Raw genomic sequence first — 15,785 nt, forward strand, 5'->3', positions numbered from 1 at the left:
TTTTGTCCCAACTCATTATTTTTCCCATAATGAAGGTTCTGTCTCTTTTCCATCACTGTAGTCAATCCTCTTGTACCAACACACTGGCCAGCACCCAGGACCATTTTCTCCTTTAATATCCAGACTATAGTTTCCTTGAGAAAAAGGATCATGTCTGGCTCATCATTATATCCTTAGATTCACCACAGTGTTTGGCATCTCTGATTGCTAAATCTTCAAGACATACTGTTGTGGGCATGGACACTTGATTTTGGAGGCAGCATGCAGAGACATGAGATGCTGTTGGACAATGACCCCCCTCTCTGCATGCAATTCTCCCTCTGACTTCTGTACTAGGAACCAGATTGGCATTGGGCTAGTTATATTGCATTTTAACCTGAGTTGGAACTGAGCCTTTTTCTTTTTTTCTTATTTCTTCATAAGTCAAGGCCCAAGCTTGGGCACAATTTAGTATTCTTGAATTATGACTGAGTCTTAATATGAGAACTCAGAACAAGCTCTGCATCTTTCTAGGATGATAATACCAGCTGCATTCATTGTACATACTGCTTGTTAGGCACCATGCTGAGTGCTCTGCAAGCACTGGTCTTTTAACCTTCAGTGCAACCCTATGTAGAAATTATTAACCTCATTACATAGATGAGGAAACTGAGGCTTAGAAAGGATAAGATATTTGCTCAGTCACAAGGCTAACACGTAGGACATCTGAGCTCTTCATATCTGTCTGAATGGAAAACTTGTATTCTTAAATATTACAAAGAACTTTGAAAATAAAATTTGCATTGATACATAGCACAAATAAATGGATCATTTAATTTTTTATCAAAAATGAGTATATGGAACTAGGTTGCACAACTGCACAGATTTTAATTTCTCTGCCATACATTTTCCCCTTCATCTCTGAAAGAATATCTCTTTATAATCTCTATCTGCATATCAGAGCGTATCATTTTAAAGATCTATTTTAGAATTTTAAAACATTTTATTTTATTAGAAAAAGCTCAGGAAATCCAAGGATGCTTAGAGAAGAATAGTCTATATCTTAGATTTTAAAAGCCTTAAATGAAAGGTATGACAAGAACATAAAAGTTCTTACATGTAACTGAAATGTACATTGAATCAAAACCATTCCGATCCTAAATCCTTCATTACTTATAGGAAGTTTCAGGAGCTGAAACCAGCTCATCTGATAAGTTTCTTTGCATGACAATTCTTAAGTATCCAAAAGACATATTTTTCAATTTTTAATTTAACATGGAAGCACAAATTCATATATTTTATGTCTAAAAACAGATTGTCTTTAAAAATGCCTGATGCTCCTAGTGTTATTTAAAACATATATAAAATATCGAGCTACCGCTCTATCTAGGAAACTGTATAATACCCACAAGTCCCTGGCTTTCTGTGGGCAGAGCTCAGGAAGAAGTCTTCATGAAGAATAATGCAGATTTTCTTCAGTAAAAACATGAGTTTAAGGTTTATGCTGATTGTCACAAGTAGCTTGGGAATCATTATATATAGACCATTTAAATATATTAAGAATCCAAGAAAGTACTTCTGGAAAACCACAAATAAAATTAAGAGGATAAAGGGTAAATGTTTTATCAGCCAATCTTAGCCAAGGACAATAATTTTCCAAAGCTTGCAGAGACAATGAACTCAAATTAAGATTTCAACTCGCAGCAGAGGTTACACACCTATGTATTGTATGTTGCTTAATTCACCAATTTCATTGATTTTTGAAACGCCTCTACTTACACTGTTACACTTATTCTACATCTGTCCTATCCACTGTTTCAGTAAGGAGACTCAGAATTCATGACATGTAGGAAGACTTGGGTGTGGGTCATACCGAAAACTCTTAGCTTTGTATGCACATCATTTAAATCCCTCCATGGCTTCATCTGTACTATAGACGGGCAGAAAATTTCCCCTTTCTTCACAGAGGTGGTTGAGACAGGGTACAAACAAGACCTCATACTGGCACAACCCAGGTTCAAATGTGGGCTTTCCCTCTGCACCAAGGCTTACCAGTATGAGGCCTCAAGTTCCTTACCCCACCGGGGCCTCAGTTTTCTTAGCTGTACAACAGAATATCACCCATCTAGCAAAATATCATGAGATGAGAAAAAAAATATGCCAACATTTAGTATGTATTAAGCTCTCAATAAATATTAGGTATTGATGCCTATGTTTTGTAAACTATATTTTATTCATGGGCATTATTGTATGACTTAACTGTTTCCTCAGATATCATCTAGTTTCTCTCTGACAGATAGACCACATTTCTCCCCTCTATTAGTCTACATATGTAAACATATTTTCCTTTGTGTATTTGAGTCTTGTGATACTCCTCTTGTAAACTTTGTATGAGATGGTGATGTTAGCTATCCTCCTGATATGGCAACCTTTGATTCTTTCTCCTTTATTGCATCCCAGCCTAAGTCTATGGTGAGTTTCAATCTACTCATTCATTCAACATACACCCTCTGGAGGCTACTGTGTGACAGGATCTCTACCAGGAGTTATCTTTCAGGAGGAATTGGTCCCACATATTTTATCATACATGGTTTCATTAAGTATCATCAGTTATTAGGATACAAATTTTCAGTAATATAGAAAAGTTAGTACAATCTTATAGTTCATATAAATTACAGTGGGAATCACAAACACATTTTGACAATGTTATAGATTCTCTAGAAAATAATTATAAGCAATCTCTTTTCACAATTAGAGATGATTAAGAAGTCATTCTGTTTTTACTTTATTTTCCTTAATAGTCATTAAACCACAGTTTATTTCTAACAATGGAAAACAAGTAAATTTTACAATAGCAGAGTATTTATGTTTCTGTGATACTCTAGGATATTTCCTTTATTAATAGTACTATCATTATAGATATAATCGAATGCCTCTAATATGCAGCAATTGCTAATAACTGAATGAAAAAAATACGAGATGAGCATAGCAGGGTTCAGTAAGCTATTGCCTGTAGGCCAAATCTAGTCCACCATCAGTTTTTAAAATAAAGTTTTATTGAAACACAGCCTAGTCCATTTGTTTACTTATCAACTCTGCCTGCTTTTGTGATACATTTGCAGAGCTGAGTAGACATGATAGACATGGTCTGGCTTGTAAAGCCTAAAATATTTTCCATAGTCTTTTGCAGGAAAAGTTTGTTAGCCCCTGCTTTATATATAGGAATTAAAGAATTTCTGTGCCAATGTGAATTATCAACATAAAGTATTGAAAGAATTAAGAAAAAGTTAGGAGAGAGTTTTTGTTGTTGTTGTTGTTTATTTTGTTTTGTACATTAGCAGTTATATTATGTTATATTTTTGCAGGTAAATTCTCTAAAAGATATCTATGCTGGGTTCAAGGGGCCAAGGTGTTCCCACTGACATAACAAATATTCTAAGTATTAAACCTCCAAGCAAATGACCTCTGGAGTGGAATGATCTTACTTTCTTTTAGGAGATAAGAATTGCATTTTTGTAAGTAATTTTGTTGTTGTTGTTGTTGTTGATAATGGTGGAGAAAATTGACTTACTATATCATCACAGCTTATTTAATTGAAAAGGGTCATTGCTACATTATGATTAAAATAGAAAAAGAAAAAGTTCACATGTTACCTGTATGTTGCTCTTCGATCCAGACTTGCAAATACATGAAGAGAAGCAGCCCTGCTACTCCGAATATCAGCACAGAGAGGAAGACTTGCTTGGGGTTCATGACCACTTCAGATGGCTATCTTTCTCCTCATGTCTGAATCTGAAGACTGCATGATTTGTTTTTACATAAAACTTCAATATTTTGGGGTCCTCTGAAGGCCCATTCCATGAAGTAACCTAGAATTTAAAACAAAATCCATGTTTTAAGTGACTGATGGCATTTATATCCAACTATGATAAAAATTTGCAGCGTATGAATAACACTGAAGACTTATATGCAATGAATGTCCTGCTCTTAAGACAACTTAGAGTGAAGGGCAGTTTGCTATTGCATTCTTTCATCTAAGGAGTGTATCATCCTACAGTTAATAAGTAACACCCTAACATAAATTAGGCAAACTTTGGCCAAACTATAGCTCTTTGTATTGTAAAGTAAAATTATATTTAAGGTTATGTTAAGATGATTTTAAGAGAGAGGAAGAATAATATTGAATGGATTGCTGAAAAACATGTTTGTGGAATGTAGGAAAATACCTCCCATCAGACAAAATATAATTGTTCAAGGTGGTTGTTTTCAAGATGCAAGTGGATACCAACATCTGAGGATACACAAGTCCCTTATAGAAGATGGCATAGCATTTGCATATAACTTAAAGCACATTCTCTGGTATACTTTAAATCATTTCTGGATTACTTATTGTACCTAACGCAATGTTAATAGTATAAGAATAGTTGTTGTACTTGTATTGCTAAGGGAATAATGATGAAAATAAAAAGTTTGTACATGTTCATTACAGTCACAGTTTTTTTTTTCTTTCCAAATATTTTTCATCCCACTTTGGTGTAATTCACAAATAAGAAGGGTTGACTTCATATAAATCAAAAATGGGGAGTTATTCTAACATTTCCTTTTTTATATAAAAATAGCATAATTTCTCAAATTTACATGGTGAATTTAAAAACCACCAAAGGCATAAAAGGATCCATTTTAAAAGTCAGAGGTCAAGAGCCTTCCCACAATAGCTCAGAATTACTGAAATCTATCTCAGAATCCAGAAATCTCCCTTAGTAATAAAAGTTTACTTGATTTTTAAAAATACTGAGATGCTTTTCTTTCAGAACAATTTCATTCAGTGTAATCTTAACCATTTATTTTTTAAGTCACACCCATTTTTGAGATCTAATAAAAAATTCAAACAGCTCCCTTTAGAAAAATATGAACACACACATGAGCTCACATAAAATGCCAGTACGTTTATGCACATTCACTGAAATTCAGGTAATTAGAATGATCTGATTAGGAAAAATATTCACCTGACATTTAAAAGTATTTATGCATAACAAGAAAAATGTCACATCTCAAATACTCATTTTAAAATATTTTTCCTATAATTTCTTTATATTTTAACTACTATGTGGGCCACAATAAAGAGGTACAGTCATCAACATATCTGAGGCATGTTTTCAAATCCACTTGGAGTCCCTGGGGCAGAAGTAACTGTTAAGAACTTCACTAGTACTTTTAAGGATTTCAAGTATTTTGAATTTTGATTTTGGTAAGAAAAGAGGTTTTTAAATAAGTAGGAGAAGTGAGAGCATTACCATACTGCTTATTTGATAAGTGATCCTTTGCTCCTGTATTGAATCAAAAATAAAATATGATGGTCTTTCAAGACATATGCAACAAAGGTCCCAAGGGAGATTTGCAGTGCTAGGGATTGAAGATTGAATCCCCAGGGAAACTGTGGAAAGAAGCCAGTTCTCTCTCCCCTTATCCCACAGTTAAACCATGAACAGACATAATTCCTGGGTATGTAAGAAGATTCAGATAGGAGGAAGCCATTTGGACAAAATCCACTACGAACAAAGAAATAGTTGTTTACAAGAAGAAAGAGACTTTTACAATCTGTCTACATAATTAAAACATCTCAGAAGAGAAAGGATAGAAGAAAACTCATAAATCAGCACAGAGCCACAAACCTATGAGAATGGTGGGTGTAAGAGCCAAAAAAAAAAAAAAAAAAAAAGACTCCTTGGGGGTTTGAAGAGGAAAATTATTACCTACGATGCTGGAAAAAGATTAAGGATTTGCCCTGCTTTTCTTCCGGAGATGTTGCCATACCCTGACATACCCTCCTGGGTGAGAAGACAGACAGGGGAAAAGCCATAACTGTGATTATGGCAGATGTGAGTAGGATTGAATGATTAAAGCCACAAGGCAGAAAGGCAATCTCGTGTAAAACGCAGAGATACGTTTGATTTTCTCCCATTTCAGTCCATTAACCCAACATTGGTGTGAAGAAATGGCTCTCATTAAACAAAGGTGAGGCAGAGGAAGCAGCCGTATTGCTCTAAGCAAACCCGAGGGTCAGTTGTGATGGGAAAACACACCTATTTGAAGATCATGCATCTGCCTCCAAGCCTGCAGAAAAAGTGCAGACTACTGGAGATTGAAATTACTTGGAATAATGCTGTTTTATGTCCAAGCATTCTACAGTGTTTCTATGGCTAAAGGCTTCCTGTACTTTGTGCAACCTCTTCTTCCCACTCATGGACACAACCTAAGAGGTACTTAACCACGCGTTGCATTGAATTTTGAGCTCCAATAACAGAATGCAGGTAATTGATGAGTGAATGTTATAGTTGTCTTTGTAAAGTTGTAGTCCTAAACTCCAAATGGAGGAATAGAGACAATTAAAATACTGAAATATAGCATCTACAGTTCTCTGTTAAAAATACATATTTAGTTTTATTTGCATAGCCTATTGATTTATCCCTCACAATTAGGAAAAGAAATACAAAGATAATTACTTCACTCCATTATCTTTCTCCCAACACTTTAAAATTTATTCTTTTAAATAATCATGGCTATCAACAGAGGTATTTTGGGACTTCAGTATAGAGATAAATTACTAGCTAGGGGCAATTTACAGAAAAGGATATTAGAAGTTGCTGAGTTTGGCAGAAGTTTCGGATTTTAGGGAGGGAGTGGTGGGATTTCAGGGAAGGCTGGGGATGAGACCAAATGAGGCAGGCAGTTAGGCATACAAGAAACTCCAGCTTCGTGGCCCTCTTCCCAGTCCCCACCCTTGGGGGCACCTCTGCAGTGCGTGCCTTCTCTGTCTCCCATAGTAGCTACACCATTCTCCATCTCTTTCCTACCCATTCCAAGCAAATAAAGGTTCTCAGTGATGAAGTCCATCAATGCACTGCCCTCCCTGGACAAGTTTACTACCTGTCCCCAACCACACACAGCTTTGCAGAACAAGAGTCTTCTCCCCTCCCTCCATCCTTCCCAGGTTTCTGTGAAAGGGAGCTCCATCACCAGCTCCCCACTGGGGTCTAATCCCTAATGTCTTTACCCAGGGACTCTTTCCTCTGGAAATCCCCAAACAAGTCCTTGCACTCATTCCCCGACAAGCTTCTAGACAGGTATTGACCCTGATGGCCTCAGGAACCTCATCTCCCATCCATTTCTGAACCACAGCTGCCCAGGGGCAGAAATAAGATGTAACAATGACCAGAGGTTGTGTATGGCTTGAAAATTAGCAATTCTCTTTGTTGGTTCATTTTGTGTTGCCTTTTGCCATTCTGGTTTTCACTTCTATGAATTTCCTTGGTGTATGTATTCCCTACTTTTCTTATTGACACGTAGTTTTTATGTATTTTGGATATGAATTCACTGTCTTTATTGGTGTGACAAAGATCTCCCTCTTTGTAACATTTTCTTCCATCTCTTCCCCTTTTTCCTTCATTCACTGGTGGTGTTTTATCATGCAAAAGTTTTCAATCTGTTTTATCATTCTTTATGATTTCTCAGCTGGAGTATTGAAAGAAAGCACATGATATAGTGACTTTTAAACTCTGGAGAGTTTAATAACAGAACATTTACAAAGATTGGGCAGGGTTTAGAGAGACCAACAAGAGATAGAGCAAGTACCCCCAAACAATTAACAGCACCTGCTTCTAGAAGGGAAGAAAGAAAAGCAGAAAGCTATTTCTGGAATCTGGAGAGAGCAAGTGGAAGGATAACTAGCCCATCCTCAAATTCCTCCTGCCTCTTAGACCTGTCAGCGACTCCCATTTGTTAAGTACAAGTAAAAACTAGAGGTTCAGGGAGCCCTTTGATATAGTTCATTCCGAGACCCTCCCAGAAGAGAAAATGGGAAATATCAAGCTACATCTGGGTCCTTTATGATTTTTTAAGATAACTTTCCTTGTTTTCAAATCATAAAATTATGTTTCTATATTTCCTTTCAAAGGTTTGAAAGTTCTGCTTTTCATATCAAATACTTGAATCTACCTGGAATTTACTTTTGTGTACATTGTAAGGTTTGATAGAGCTAACATGCACTCAAATCTATTTTATAATCTAATATTTTACTTCTGATTTTCAATGCTGATTTTGTTATAGATTACATTCTTTGCGTGTGTGTCTCTCTGTGTGTATGTGTGTGTGTGTGTACTTGAACATTGTTTGGTTTTGCTAGTCCAATATCTTACTTTCTTTAAAAAATCACCTTTGGAAAATTACATTTGTCTAAATAATTATCATTTCCCGTTAGTTGTCTAATTTATAGACACAAAGTTGTTCATAGGATTTTCTTCTGATTCTAAAGATCTCTTTTGCAGCTGTAGGTATAGTTCCCTGTATAGTCCTAAGAGGGTAGATATTTGTACCTTTTCTCTTATTTTTTTTTTACTTTTTCTAGAGCTTTTTCTGTTTTATGTAAAAGTATATCATAATTTATCTATTATATTTGGTACTCTGCTTACTGATTTGTGCTCTCACTTCTATTATTTTATTCATTCTACTTTTTTCTTTAAGAATGTTTGTTCTACCACTGTGACCATTAGCAGTGCATCATGATCACTATAATTCCTGAAATTCTGCAAGCATGTCTATATATTTCCCCCATTCCTCCCACAAGAAAGTTTTTTTAAAAGAAACTTTCATTTTGAAATAAATTAAGATTCACGTAGACATGAAAATAGTAAACTCCTGAATGTCTGTATCCAGCTTCCTCCAATGATTGCATGTTATATATTCATACCACAATGATCAAGATCTGGAATTTAACAGTGGTACCTATGGAAGGCCAAATAATGCCCCCCACCACAAAATGTCCACCTTTCAATCACTGAGGCCTACAAATACATCACTGTCAATGGTGATGAAGAATTGAGGTTGCAGATGGAATGAAACTGCCAGACAGCTGAACTGAACATATCGAATTATTATTCTGAATTATCTGGTGGACACCATCTCAGTCCAAGGGTCCCAAAGATTGGAGGAGGGAAACAGAACAGGAGTCTATAGAAAGGACTGGTTCACCTTAGTTAGTTTGGGAGATGGGAGAAGGAAACCCTAAGTCAAAGAAAACTGGGGTTCCTAGAAGTTGGAAAAGACAGGAAATGGATCCCACTCAAAGCCTCAGGAAAGAATCTGGCCCTGCTAAAATTTGATTGTAACTCATATCTTACTTCTGACCTACAGAACTATTTAACTGTAAATATGTGCTGTTTTTAAGCCACCAAATCTGTGATTAATTGTTAAAGCAGGAGAGAGAGAGAGAGAGAGAGAGAGAGAGAGAGAGAGAGAGAGAGAGAAACTAACACAGTGCAATACCATTACAAAATATCATTTTGAAGGAAGATGGTTAAAATTGCTATGAATGGATGGAATAGTGATGATTTTTTTCAAATGATTTCTTAGGTTTAGTGTTTCATGGTCCCCTCCGGTAATTGCTTAACTGTTCAATGTGTTTTGTCATACAGACACAGAAATATATTTCTTTACTAGACACTAATTTGTAGGTGCTTTCTTATATATCTTGTTGCTTAAATTCCCTGTGTAATTTATTTAACAGGTACCTTCTGCTTTTAGTCATTGCAATTAAGATCCAATTATAATTAAAATTTTTAACAAGACAAGGCTTTGCCCTCATATTCTTTGTTTTAGAAGAAAAAGTTTTAAACTTATATTTTACATTCTAGTATTCAATATAGAAGTTTCTCTTTTAAGCAACAATAGCCTATTTCAAAGACTACATAAAATTAAAACCAAAGACCGTTACAAATAGTTGTCTTAGAGGGGGGGAAAATGCAGAGATTATTGCTAAATGGACTGTTCATCCCATTTTTTTGACTTTACTTGTTCCCCGGTCTAAGTTAGATTTTAAAGTTTGAAATATTTCAGAATGCTTAGTAGGGATGAAACATAAAGAGTGCTGTATTTTATATTTATTTATATGCAATCGTAAGAATTTTTAACATGTATTTATGCCAGTCAAGAAGCATCAGGACTACCATTAACAAACACATATTAAGAATCACTGGAATAACATTAAGCAACACACAAAGTATGAACAGAATCCATTGTATTTTATTAAAGAGATCAATAAAGATAGAGGGAGCCCTTAAGCCATTTTTTTTTTAAATCCTAGGCTTTAACCATGGTGACACAAGAACATGTCAATTTGGGTAGTCATATCTAAGATGACTAGAAGGAGTTATCAGTAAGGGATAAGACAGATGAGGCAAGAGGCATTATGGACTGGCTAAAGGAGTAGCAAGTCAAATGATATGATTGTTGGAAATAATAGTGCAACATAAGAAATGCTTATGGCTTACAGTCCATGGTTGGGATCCATTGTGGTATACCCAAAAGAAATGGGTAAAATAGAAATTGGAATTAGAGGATATTGAAGTGAATATTGTGTTGCCTTTCCAATATCTTTCTGCCCTTCTGTGGAAGTTAATTTAGAATGGCTTGTCCCTACCTTGAGACTCATGAACAGGCCTGAAATAGCATGATTCTGATGGCAAATCTTATGCTCTTGATCAAAATAGTTGACCCGGGAATGGCCATTTAATTACTTTTCTGTGCCTGCCATAACCAATTATCACAAATTTGGTGGCTTAAGACAACAGCAATTTATTTTCTCAGAGTTCTGGAGGCCAGAAGTCTAAAGTCAAGGTATACCCAGGGTCATGCTCCCCTTAATAGAAAAAGAAAGGAGAGAATCCCTCCTAGCTTTGTGGACTTCTAGTGACTTTAGGCATGTGGTTGCCTAGATCCAGTCTCTGCCTCTGACATTACATCACCTTTTCCTTCGTATGTCCTCTTTTGTCTCTTACAAAGTAACTGACCATCCAGATAATCCATGGTGATCTCATCTCAAGATCTTTAACCTAATTTCAACAGCAGAGATCCCTTTTTCCAAATAAGGTCATAGGTTCTGGGATAAGGATATGAACATTTTTTCTAGGGTTTACCACTCAAAACCCAATACACCCAGCTGACTCTGGGTTTCCCTGGTCATAGTGACTGTTTGGCAGGTCATTTATTCAGAATGATGCTTAGAGCTTCCACTGAATGGTTATGTAGGAAGTAATATTTTCTCCCATGGTGACTGTGAGCAAGAAAGCCTATATGTAGCTCTTGCTGTGGCTGGCTGGACGCCTTTTGGTTGCCCTGATGAAAGCCAATCTGAAAGAGAAGTCGGCACAGAGGAAGGCAAAGTACAGAAGTCTGCAGAGGAATCACTGTGCCTGGACTGTTCCTGCATCCACTCTGCCTCTGAATTAATTAGGTGACCCAACAAATTTGCTTTACTTCTCAATCCTACTACAAAGCAATTGTCCATATAGCAGGAGAACTAAGGAATAAATTGTACTTTGTGTACAGCAATTCTTACAAGATCATCGGAAGTAGACGGAAATAAATATGCTAACGTTTCTTGAGTAGTCATTACATTAAAAGCAGTTTTAAATATTTTATATTGATTAATTCTCACATTTACCCTGTTTTCTCCCCAAACAAGAAGTCTGCATAACAGATTCATTTAACTGCATGGTTTGGTTCAGGGTTCAGGGAGAGATGAAGAAAGAGGTATAGGTGAAGATGGACCTAACCCGTGGGGAGATTAGCTTTGTCCTGTGGACATGAGAAACCAATGGAAGGGTCGAGAGGAATGGAATGATCAGGTTTGCATTTGGGAAAGGTCATGTGGACACAGGGTGCAGATGGACTAAAAGGTAAGAAGACCACAGAGGCAGTCAGGATAGCCATTCAGCAAGGAATCTGCAGAGCATAATCCTGACTGGATCATGTTCCAATTCCCCAATCCTCTTGTCTTTACTTACTGGAGGAAGTTTATCACAGTGGTGAAGGATACAAATCTTGGAGCCTGCCTGTCGAGGTTTAGGTTACAGCTTGGTCACTTCTCAGCCTTGTGAAACAGCTCATTATATGACTTCCATGTGCCTCAGTTTTCTTACATCTAACTAGGGAAAATTAAAGTACCTATCATGTGAGGGTGCTATGGAATAACATGTGGAAGTATCTAGAAGAATGCCTTACCCAAAAAGGTGCTCTACAATATTAAGATATGAATCTTTTAATATTCTGATTCCAGGCACAGAGACAGCTGTACTATAGATAATCAATAAAGATTTGTTGAAAGACTGAATATTTTTACTTCAAAAGCATTCTATCTTTACTGTTAGAGAGGTTTATTCTTTCATGTCCACTCAGTTCAATCAATCAGTATTCACGAAACCCCAGTATGACTAAAGCCCTTGCTGGTCACGGTAGGAAAAGTCAAAGGACTAGGCTTTAATCCCTGATCTTTATTAGAGAATATTGTAATTTCTCCTTTCACAATTTGCATAAGTTGGTTCTAGTGGAGCTTTCTAGAACAACGCATAACAAATCTGTTCCCTCCTTTACATGACAGACTTTCCAATTATTGAAAACAATTATTCTGTCTACCCTCAATCTTTTTTACTTCAGGATAAACAATAAATATATACAATTCCTTCAGCCATTCCTCACGGGACATGGTTTAGAAGCATTCAATCAATTTAATCATCCTCTCCAGACATATTTGAGTTTGTTAATGCTTTTCTTTAAATGCAGGGCTCAGAAGTAGATACAATAATCCAGGCATGATTGAATGGACAAATGGTGTTATGAGAATTGGCACCATAAAAATGATGCTTATACTCGAGCGCATCCACAGAGAAAATGGGAGCATAAAACAGGGTACAGGTTACAGCCTCAGGGTTTCCTTCAGTCCAAGTAAGAGAGCATCAGGATCTAAAAGAAATTCAAAAGGAAAGGACTATGCAATAGGAAGCAGACCATGATGAATCTGTGATTAAGAAACCAACACAGAAGATTATCATTGACCATTAAATGAACAGACACTTAAAATACATGAACACAAGAAAAAGGAATGGATTTAAGGAATAGTAGGAATGAGGGTTTACTGTCAAATATGGCCAGAAATAAAAACAAGCAGAAAAATACGAGATCAGAGAAGATGACTTGGTTAATGTAGAATGTATTGAGAAAAAAAGTTTAAAAGACCAAAGAGATTTGGAAGAATGGAAAGATGAAGAATTTTCTAGCACTACCATTAGTCTTAATGTGTGTGTTTACTGTAGTGTGCAGTAAGGAAAGACTGTGTGTGTGTGTGTGTGTGTGTGTGTGTGTATGTGTGTATAGCTAAGACTATACATATAGATACATAAGACTATATATACACATATACATAGATATAAATATAGATATAGATATAGGTATCTCCCTGAATTTTAAATAATAATGGGGTACTGTGGGTACTATGTAATAATAACTTAAAATTTTATATTTGTTTCAATTAAAACAGGACATAAATTTTTCATGTCGACTACACAAAGTGCCTTTCAGGGGGAAAGTATACTTCATAAAATCTAGTGAATTTGGTGGGGCATTATGACTGACAAGAGCATGCTCTTTCAAAAGGAGGACAATACAGGACAGAAAGAGAGACAGACACAGGATTTTAAGTTTCACAGCAATATTTCAACTTTTGAAAAATCTGAGAAAACAAGTAAACAAAACCCAGCAGCATTTAAGTGCTACTAGCAATGAAATGCCAGAAAGTCATTTTGATATCTCCCACTTGCTTCTTATACAAACAGTGATTCAAATTAGAATGTTAGCTGCAATATAAAGCAGAGTGGGTCAAACTGGCTTTGGAATGTCAGTTTTTATGATGAAAATAGCCATCTCTGCATTTACTTAATGTCAAATAGCTAAGACTACATCTATGCAACAAATTCCTGACATAGATAATTTAGGGAAAGAGCTTGGCACAGCTCCATAGTCAACAACTTGTCTACATATATGTTCAAATAAATATTTTTATAGTGAGTCAATAAAACATACATAACTCCTATGGCTACTTGTTCTTATTTATCTAGGTAAGATGTGTTTTATGTTATCACCTATATATAGCATCAAATTCCCCCATCTGCTCATTATAGGAACAATAAAATCCTTGAAGTAGTATTGTATTTATATAGAACACAACTTCCTAATGCCAGATATGTTAGGCAGTTATTTCTGTTAATGATTAGCTAGAAAATCAATACACCTATTTGGGAGATTGATTTTTTTTCTTCATTATATATTATCTAGATGTCTGATGTGTTGTTATTGTATAATTTCTTTTATAAAAAGAATAATACAGCTTTCACCACAATAGTAAAATTCTATGGCTAACATAAAACTCTATAAAACAGTACAGGTGTATGCATATTCTAAAATGAATATGATTTGTTTCTTATAGATAGTGAAGTTTGTAAGCCAAGCATCATCACTAGCTTCAAGCAATCACATATGCATATTTATTGAGTTTTACTATATACTCCTTGTTTCACATTTTAGCCCATATGTGGCTAGCCTGCAACCATTTGATAGCAAAACAGCATGAACTCAAGCAGTAAAGGTGCTAATCTAGGAATCTTGATTTTAAGAAGAAAAATAAAGCTGCAAATATATGTGACAAAAATCATCTAATAAACTCTTGAGGCATATTCCAAGAATACATCACAAAAAACAGGTCTCAGGTAAAATTTGAAAGAAACTCCCTAAGGTAGTTATAGAAATAATATAAACATATAGAGAGAAGCCTAGAATCATGCCAACAAATCAAAACAGAATTATATGTAATTCTGAAAATTAATATTCCAGAAAGTGAGAAATATAACAAAACATATAGAAAAGTATTCAGAAGTCTCAAGGATACTATAAAATTTATAAGTAACTATTGATGTTTTAAAGCTATTAAATATACTGGCCAATTTTAATTCATTTGTTAGCTGATTGATGAAGAGGATTTCTAGTTAAATGGGGGTTGACTGGACTCAGTACTGATCTTTGCTCAAGTCCCCCTAAAAGAGATGAGAAATATAATGGCAAAGACGTAGAGAAGGAGGGAGAAGATGATTATGAGATAAAGAGAGAATCATAAAGTTTTAGAATGTGGAACACAGAGGAGTGATAACTAACTTAAAAGATCATAAAAGCTAAAGTCAAAGTGTTTCCATAGATAACAAGAAGCAAGATAACTGTGTGCCATAAAACCCAGGAAATGTGCAACACATTCCCCAGGACCCAATAGTTAATAGAAAGGAAAGAAACCAGAGAGTAATAAAAGTTCTTACAAATGAAAAATGAAACCAAATGAAAAAACTCATTATATTTAGAAGAGATAAATTAAAGTGATTTTTCAGGAAACAGTACTAAAGAACAAAGTATTGAAAAACTGGACAGGAAAAATAAATAAATAAATCCAGGAAATAAAACTAATCTAAGAAAGTCAGCATCTAAATAATGAGAACTCTAGACGGTGAGAACTGAGAAATCAAAATGAGGATGATCATGAGTGATATAAGTCAAGAAAACTTGAGGGAACTGAAGGGCATGAGTTTTCAGACTCAAAGAGATCACCAAAGGACTTAGCATAATGGATAAGAAAGAAACATGCATCATCTTGACATTTCAGAACACTAAGGATAAAGAAAAGATTGTGTTTTCTGTCAGAGAGAAACAAGTAGATTCTATCCAGAGGATCAAGGACCATAATTGTTCAGACTTGTCAATAGTAACACTGGAATTTAGAACAAGGCAATGGAGCAAGAATGTTTTCAAGATTCACAGTAGAATGGGCAGAGAATAATGATGGGAGGGCAGGGGAGTGGAGGGAGGATAGGGAGGGCAGCAGAATACAATTGACACTAGGATTGCTGTATGTATACACATGGCTGTATAACCAATGT

General features: G+C 35.5%; 1 protein-coding gene across 1 annotated transcript in view; it reads right to left on the bottom strand.

Moving 5' to 3' along the window:
* Positions 1–15,785, bottom strand: part of CHST9 (carbohydrate sulfotransferase 9) — a gene marked incomplete at its 3' end in the record, with an annotated part of 245,314 nt that overhangs the window by 210,542 nt on the left and 18,987 nt on the right. The window contains exon 2 of the mRNA XM_081263424.1: positions 3,633–3,848. Within this exon, the coding sequence (XP_081119550.1) occupies positions 3,633–3,732 (100 nt within the window). The 5' untranslated portion in view covers positions 3,733–3,848. The remainder of the gene's footprint in view (positions 1–3,632; positions 3,849–15,785) is intronic.

Source organism: Spermophilus citellus (assembly GCF_964194105.1).
Source record: "Spermophilus citellus genome assembly, chromosome: 12".
NCBI classification, from domain to species: domain Eukaryota; kingdom Metazoa; phylum Chordata; class Mammalia; order Rodentia; family Sciuridae; genus Spermophilus; species Spermophilus citellus.